This window comes from Heterostelium album (assembly GCF_000004825.1).
Source record: "Heterostelium album PN500 unplaced genomic scaffold PPL_scaffold4, whole genome shotgun sequence".
Lineage (NCBI taxonomy): Eukaryota > Evosea > Eumycetozoa > Acytosteliales > Acytosteliaceae > Heterostelium > Heterostelium album.
Window position 1 is genome coordinate 1219798 of NW_008805066.1, and position 9373 is coordinate 1229170.

Consider the following 9373-nt stretch of genomic DNA (forward strand, 5'->3'; position numbering starts at 1 on the left):
AAGAATGTTTGAGAACAATCAAGATTCTTTTCGAAAATCTGAGATTATATTCACCTGGAAGCTGCATTCAAAAGGAACAAGGAATCAATGCAAAAATGTTAGATTCTTTTAGTCCAATCGAATTGGCAGCTCATCAAAATAATTTAAATAATTTGAATACACTCATTGATGAATGTGGAATAATTGATGAACCAACCGAATTTAAATTTGGTGATCATGGTACTCCACTAGACATTGGTATCCTCAACAACTCAAAGATTTTAATTGATTCTTTCATTAAGAGTCCTGACGATTCAAATGTTCGTTGGACTAAAGTGGTAGCATCAGATAATCCAAAGAATTTGGTATTGTTGGAGAATCAAACAGAACTCTATGGTATCGTTCCAAATCTCAAATTCAATGCACTTCACATTGCTGCATATTACAATTGTCATAATATTACCGAATACCTCTATCAAATCGGTATAAATGTTAATGAAGTTTGTGGAATTGATTCCATGACCCCCATTCAGCTTGCATCTAATTATAACAAACCCCTATTCATCAAGAGTTTGGTCAATGCCATTAGAAGTATTTCGGTGGACAATGAATATGTCGACTCGCTACTAAGACCTAGTGGTGTTTCAGGTGGAAGAAATGCACTACAAATTTCAATGTTTAAAGACAACTTTATTTCCTCGTATATTTTGATGCAAGCATCATCAGATGTTTCAGAAGGTCAACCGTCCATCCAACTTCTCAAATTCTTCAAAGCAAATCCACATTCAATTGCTTGGTCAAGAATCGAAAATACACTCCAATATCTAATTATTTTTGGTGATAACTCTTTATTCCAACTTTCTTCTGAAGAATTGAATATGTACCAAGCCACCCAATTTAATTCATTTTATAATTTGGCATCGAGTATCAAATGGAGTGATAGACTTTCTTATCAAAGTAAATTCAATAGAGCCCTTCATTTTGGATTTACAGAGTCTCAATCAAAAGATATCTTAAATTCAGACTGGTTAGCTCCATTCACAACAATCCCACCCAAACCAATCAATGATTCAGAGTGCTCAGATATTCTTCAGCGGCAAAGTATTCAAGTTACAAGTCACCATTATGAGTTCTTGAAATCAATCTTGAGTGAAAAGTCATTATCGAGGTTGAATGAATTTAGAAACAATGAACAATTGGAGAGATATTTTATTTGTTTGCAAACAATGTATGAACATCCCCAGAGAACAAATTTAATTCAATTATTCGATAAAGTTTTTGGAAGACAATGGCCACTTGATATGCTCTTCAAAACAACAACTTTTACAGAAGTCGTGATTGAAATCATCAGTACCAATAATACTGCATTGTGGAATTGGTTCATCAACCACTTTACATTAAGATTAATATCATCGATCGATGAAAAATCTATAAATTTGGCAATTTTTAGAATGAAAAAATTCATTAATCTTTTGTTGCACACCAAGAATAAGATTCGATCACTTGATCACCTTTCTTATCCTCCCACTGATCTTCAGCTTTCATTCCAAAGTGATACTGGAATTGCCAATATGGAATTGGCAATTAAATCTCTCAGTATTCAAGATAATCTAAGATTTATTCAAGCATCACTACTTCACAACCTTCCAAAGAACAGAGAATATATTGAATACTGCATCGGTCAAGCTCAGATTGATTCACTTTTAGTTTGTAGACAAGTGTTTGAAGTCTCCCATTTATCAGCATATAGTAAAAACAACATTGAAAAACAAACACTTCAACTCCCATCAACATGTGGTTTGGCAATCAACTCAACATTCAAAGGCTTATTAGGATGTGTATTGGTTCCAGTACATGCAACATTTATGAATAACTTTATTACCAATATTAGAATTATTCAAATGTTTGACAATATTTCCGTTCCAGTTGGTTGTAAGCTAGCACTCATCCAATACTTTATTACTGTACTTGCACATCATAAATTTAATATTATCTCGAGAAGTGATATACTTGACTCTTCAAGAGTAGAGTGGGCTAGGGAAATGCAAAAGATCATTTCTTTAGTTCCTCAGCTTTTAAAATCGATTGGAGTTACATATTTTTCAAAGCTTGTCAAACTTGTAGAGAACAATCACACATCATTTAATCTCATGTCAGAGAAATCATCTTCACTTAGACCTTTCATTGATTTGACCGACAATATTCTATCGTCATGGGCAGAGAATATTCCAAAATCTAAAATATTGAACGCCAACACCTATGAATCATTGAGATCAATATTTAGGGAAGAGCAAGATAAAATAATCAAAGCCAAGATTAATCAGAAATCTTTTGTTGAAGTTATCAAGAATTTTAAAGCACCTCTAAACATGAATCCTCTTCCAAACCAACATCTTGCTCTCCTTGAAAAGATCTACACTGAGGTCGAAAAGAATCAAGAGAAACACAGAAACCTCTCACAACAACAATTGATTAACATTTGTATTGAATCATCAAATCAATTGAAATTTGATAATTCAAAACAATTATTCAATCTTAAGAATGTCAAATCATCTGTAGAAATCTTGTCTGCACTTAGATGGTTGATTTATCTCAGCTTTGGAATATATCCATATTCGACCCAAATGTGCACTGTCATTGGTTTATTGTTATGTAGAGATGGTAATTCAGATTTAGGTGGTAGAATTGCTCAAGTTTTGACTGGGGAAGGTAAATCAACAATAGTTACCCTTTTAACATCATATTGTGGTTTGCTTGGAAAGCAGATTGATGTTATCACCACCTCTGAGTATTTAGCATATCGAGATTTCATCAAATATGAATCATTCTATCAACTGATTGGAATTTCATGCTCTCAGATCACTGGTCAACTACCACCAGAATCAGCATTCAATGCGCAAATTTTGTTTGGTACTAATACAAATTATGAATTTGCTCTACTTAGAGATGAACTCTATGGTTCCAAGAATTTGTTCACAGATGGAAAACCACGTCTCAAAGAGATTGTCATTGTTGATGAAGTTGATAGTTTATTTATTGACTCTGCATTCAACTCAGCAAGAATGGCTATACCATCTCAAGAACACCATGGTTTCATCTATCAACCAATTTCAAACTATGTTAAACAACACTTGATCTCTTGGGTGGTTGTTGATGAAAACGAGAATGATGAAGAAAAAGAAAAACAAATCTCTCAGAGTGTCAAAGATTCCCATATCAAAGAAGGAAGAGAGATTTTGAAGAAATCAGTGCAAGAGCTTCCTTATGACGAAAAAACCAAATCACACACTCTTGAATGGGTTCAATCAATGAGTGACCAAAGAATTAAATTAATCTTGTCATGTGCAATCCAATCGTTCTTCCTGAAAGAGGGTATTGACTATGTAATTACTCAAACTAATGAACATGGTCAAAACTTAGGAAATTCCACAGTGGTGATTGTTGATAAAGATAACACTGGAAGACTGATGATTGGTTCAAGATATTCTGATGGTCTTCATGAATTCATTGAAGTCAAACATAATCTTCTTCCAGAGAGAGATAGCTTAACTGCAGCTGCCATTTCTCATCCATCGTTCTTTAGCATGTATGATACTATTTTTGGTCTAACTGGAACTTGTGGCGAAGAACAAGAGAGAGAAGAATTGAAATCAATCTACAATGTTGATACCTTCGATGTGCCAAGTTATCTTCCATCAAAGAGAGTAAAACTTCAATCATTGAAATTCGATGACAACGAAGAATACCAAAAGAGAGTCATCCAAGAAATCAAGGAGAATCTCTCACTATCTCGACCAGTTTTACTATTGTTGTCAACCATTAATGATTCTCAAACCTTTACTGAACTACTTAAAAATGAAGAAGGAGTTCATAGAATTCAAACATTGAATGAAATGCAAATGGAAAATGAGGAAGTAATTATTACAAGAGCTGGCGAACCTCGAACTCTTACCATCGCCACCAACACAGCAGGTCGTGGTACTGATATAAAGTTAACAAGAGAATCGTTGTCTGCTGGTGGAATTCATGTGATCTTTGGATTTTATCCATCAAACATTCGTGTTGAAAATCAAGGCTTAGGAAGAGCAGGTAGACAAGGTCAACCTGGTTCATGTCGTATCATTATCTCTAAAGAAGATATTGCAAAATCTAGTCTAGGTAATATGCTAAAATCATTTGAAGATTTCGACCATTTCCGATCTTTGAAATGCATTTTAGTTTCTGGTTCTCGTCTCCAAAGAAGTAAAATTGACCAATTGCAATATAAATTATTAGAAAAATTCTTTTCATTGATGAAACTCATTAGAACCTCATGTACTGTTGAAAATCTATCGACCCTTATCCAATCGGTTAAAAGTAAATCGACCTCTAAATGTAACTGCAATAATCAAGAGCAACTTAGGAGATTCACAGAGTCGTTGGCATACCAAAATCTCATTGAAGGTACATATAAACTTGATATCAACAATCATTCATCTGTGGAAACATTCGCAATTCGTCTATCAACTGCCATTAAAGAATTTTACTTACAAGATTGGTCAGAAATATTTACATCTCACTTTAACATTTCCAATCACGATGAAACAGTTTATCAATTTGATTTATGGTGGCTCCTATCTGGTGCATCGTGCATTGAAGAAAATATCGATGATCATATTGTATCAATTTTATTAACATTACAACAGAAATAAATTAGTTTTTTTACACAAAAAAATTTGCTTTGTTTTATCTTTATTAGTATTGAATAGATTGATGGTTTGGTGTCATTAAGCATAGATGAATCGATGTTGGTTGATTGGTTGAATGAGTGAATAGGTGGATGGTTTTTAAATGATTAAATGATTTAGATTATTAAATGAATATGGTCATCTACTTCAAATGGTGCAGCATCACCAAACTTTCTTGAAATCTAAATTAACTGTACATATCAGTTCTATTTTATTATGATCAATATTAATATTTCATCAACAGATTGATATTATTGTTGTTGTTTGTTATTATTTAAAAGGTTGAAACTTTGATTAATAGCACATCTTTATCATATGTAATTAACAACAATGAAACTAAACAACAATTAAAATATAAAATAATACTTTTGATGTTCAGTGTTTATGATCAACAAATTGTTTTTTTTTTTTTTTTTTTTTACTTTCATTTTAAATCTTAAGATATCGTTATCAATAGTAATAATAATATCAATATTTATTTATTTTATAATTTTAAAAGATGTTACAGCTTTAGAATATAATAAATTATAAGAAAGTAATGAGTTATAAGATTCAATTCAAATGTAAGCTCAGTCAATGTTTTACAATATAATAGTGCACACTCACTCTTCAAGTTTACTTATTTATTTTTCCAAAAGATACATATTGAAGAGTATTAAACTAATATTGATAATAATGTCATTCTTATAAGACTAAACTTAGCTAAAAAACTAATATTAATTTATTAATACAGAATATGCAACACGTTAGATTAGATATTGTTTGTTGACAGCAGATGTCAATATATACGGCGAGTGGTGGTTGCTTGGAGACCGGACATGCTATACATATCCAAGAAGTTTGTTCTTAATGCAATGAGGTATGTAAATTAAAATTTTATAAATTTGTAAATACTGCTTATTATCTAATATACCATCATTTAGATAAGCAAGTTAATTTATATATTTAGATTTCTACTGCATTGGATACCAAAAGTGGAAGAAGACGCAAAGAGGAAGAACAATTTAGTTGAAACAGCACCACAAGTAGCATCATTAATAGAGCCTTGCAAAATAGCTGAACAAATATCAAATGATTGTCTATGGTGCAATAGGATGAAGATTAGAGATGAAATGAATACAAGTTAGGTTAATTCATTGAAAATCATCAAGAGACTCCAATCAAATAGATTAAGAGTAAGTTAAAAATGTAAATTATATTGATCAATAGAATATTACTTATCATTATTATTTAGTAACAATTAGATTGACTATACTTTCGAGGTACTTGTATCGAGGCTTCTGAAAAATACAACAATATTGGTGGTCAACTGTTTGGATTCAATCATGACAAGGATTAACGTGATTAAAGATACTATCAGAGTGAAATCACTTTTGTTGCGAACAAGACAAAACCAGCGCAACCCGTTTTACCATGTCAACAAGAATGTATTCCAATTCTACCGCCTACATTCACTATCATATTAATATCGTTTCAACACCAAAAAGCCAGACCTAAGAACATAGGATAGATATCACTGAGGTATGTTAATTTAATTATTAGCTCTATATAGATTATATTTTCAATAAAAATGATAAATCAATATACTATAGATATTGATCTTAATATTAAACCAATAATAAAATTGGAGTTGCCGATGCTCTTACAAACTTTCAATCAACAGCATGTAACAAGCAATAACAAGTTCGAAGTATGATGATTGAGCAACAACAACAACAACAGCTCTTTCTCACGTTTCGATCTTTATACAATACAAAAGTATCCACAACAAACACACCCAGTATTAAAGGAACGAACTGTTGTTACAATTAAAATCATACTTCAACAACATCAACTCAAGTTCTTTAACGACAATTACTATCTAAACAACATAGATGTTGGCGATAATGATCAATACAAACATACGTTCAACAACTCTACTTTCTCAAATAAAAATAAAAAAAACTTATTTAGATAGATTATATATAATTATTTATTTGAATTGTAATTCTCGTTGTTTAAATTGTTATTATTACTATTGAATAGTTTGATAGGTGAAATTGATTGGTGTGTTCTTCAAAATATCGGATGAAGTGTGAATTGATTATAAATTGTATATTCTTAATATGTTGATCCGATACATCTTTCTAATGATCTGTAAGTCTCTTAACCGATTTCTTATCACTCTGTTGGTTCGATAGGTGTGATCACCACTTTCATTGTCAATTGATATGACACCTCCAATTGAGTTGCATTATATCCATAGATTGCTATTATTGTTGTTGACTTTGTTTTTTGAAACTATGATTAATTAGTTCAAGAAAAATAAATGTAGCTTCTGCATTAATGTTTTCTCTCTCTCTTTCACCATGAGTTCATCGATTCTCTTGTTAGCAATAGTGGTTAGTTAGTTAGTTATTCATTTATAATAAATAAATAATTTTAACAAAACATACCAAATAATAGCAGAGGTGTTCAATGCTTCTTATTTGAGGTTTGAAAAGTAGATAGTAGAGCAATAGAATCACTGTCCAGAGTTTCTACAATGATTTAATCGATTAATTGTCGCCAAACTGTCATCTCTGGACCAGAAAAAGATTGTATTCGTGCAAACAACAAGATCCGATAGGTTTTTCAAGCACAGTTAGTGTGGTCAGTGGAGCAGATGTCTTATTCAAAGATCCCCCCAAAAGAATTCAAAAATGTCTTGAATATTTGTTTGTATGATTACCATATTATTGATCTATCATTAAGTTTAAAAATATTAGTAAATCAATTAATAAATGATAGTATAGTATTTAATTTATTGAAATTTTATGAATAAATGATAGTGTAGTATAGGACTTATAAATAAAAAAATAAATATATGTCTATGAACGGGAAGCTAATGAATGATTGATTAAACGAATTATATAAATAATGAATAAAATGAGCTATTTGAATTGAGAATCAACTTACCATTGTAGATCAAGTGTGAATAATCGTGATGAACATTCAGTAGCTTGAAATCATTAATGTATAGGTTTGTATAATCAAAGTATAAGTTCCTCTGTTATGTTATTCTTAATAATTGGGTAATTTATGATTCATCGATAGTTGATATAATTTCTATTTTTAATTTAATTATTATACATGATTATTTTGTTGGTGTGAATTTATATGTTAAAGTTAAATATTTGATAATCCAATTTGTATGAATCATTATTAATATTGTATTGTGTCTATGAACAAGTTAAATCGATATAATATTGAATAAAAAACAGTAAAGATAGAGTGTAGATTAAATAAGAACCTTTAAATTATCTTTACAAGAGTTTGCATGATAATAGAGGTAAATATAAAATATGCTAATTTTTGTTTAATAAAGCTATAGTTATAATTAAAATAATAAATGATTGTAAGTTGTTAACAACAATGAAACTAAACAACAATTAAAATAATAAAATAATACTTTTGATGTTCAGTGATTATGATCAACAAATTGTTTTTTTTTTTTTTTTTTTTTTTTCTTTCAATTTTAGATCTTAAGATATCGTAATCAATAGTAATAATAATATCAATATTTATTTATTTTATAATTTTAAAAGATGTTACAGCTTTAGAATATAGTAATTATATAAGAAAGTAATGAGTTATAAGATTCAATTCAAATGTAAGCTCATTCAATGATTTCAGTATTATAAGTCTATTATATTGTTGCCAACTTTACTTTTGTTCTAAAAAGATACATATTGAAGAGTAATATTGAGATAATGATCATTCCTATAATGCTAAACTAAACTAACAAACTAATTTTAATTTATTAATATATACAGTGTTCGACTCTTTGGCTAAATCATGACAAGGATCAACGTGATTAAAGATACTATCAGAGTAAAAGAACTATTGCAATAGTAATGCATTTCAAGTACAACCAATTAATAGTATGATCATCAAGATTATCAAGACAGAGGGTTCAGCGATGCCAATGAAAGTACGGTTGGAGACGGGCCTGCTACACAAAGCCAAGGTGTGCTATTGAGGTATGTAAATTTATATTTTTAAACATTTTTAAATATACTGCAATTATCTAATATACATCACAATCATATAGAGAGTCAAGTTAGTTTATAAATAGATTTTATTTCGACAAGCAATAGAAAATGATATTGATCAAGTACAACTTGTTGTTCTAAAGCTTATTTGCTTACCTATTAGGTGAAACATACACCAACACTTTGATCAAAGTTAATGCAGCCACCACCATCTTACAAGAAGATATGGTCACTATCGAACAAGCGAGATCGAATGTTTCAAATCATTTACATTTGGAGTACAATTATAGACGCCAACAATCTTTAAATTGCTTCAAATAGATTAACAGTAAGATAAGAAATAATAATTTATATTAATTAATAGAATTTTACTAACATTTATTGATTATTATTATTGATTATTTTTATTGATTATTGGGAAATTATAAATTTAGATAACAGATATTTAAAGAAGATTACATTCAAAAAGATATATTTAATATCAACAACAACGACAATAACTACAACAACAACATTTGGAAATATTATCTATTAGATTATTAACAATAGAAATTTTATAAATGTATCGCATAAACAATAACATTTCGTGCAGATCTCAAGATATCAATGACAATTGTAAATAGTGGTGATTAAAAATGTATATAGTTTCAGCTT

General features: G+C 29.9%; 2 protein-coding genes across 2 annotated transcripts; both read left to right on the forward strand.

The window, feature by feature from the left end:
- Positions 1-95: 95 nt before the first annotated feature.
- PPL_05043 (uncharacterized protein) lies at positions 96-4670 on the forward strand (the record flags this gene model as incomplete). Its single annotated transcript, XM_020575939.1, has 1 exon — positions 96-4670. One exon carries the CDS (start codon positions 96-98, stop codon positions 4668-4670), a length of 4575 nt encoding a protein of 1524 aa, XP_020434255.1.
- An 890-nt stretch (positions 4671-5560) lies between these two features.
- Positions 5561-5833, forward strand: PPL_05044 (uncharacterized protein; the record flags this gene model as incomplete). The annotated part of the gene is made up of 2 exons (XM_020575940.1): positions 5561-5565; positions 5656-5833. 2 exons carry the CDS (start codon positions 5561-5563, stop codon positions 5831-5833), a joined length of 183 nt encoding a protein of 60 aa, XP_020434256.1.
- Between the last annotated feature and the right edge of the window lie 3540 nt (positions 5834-9373).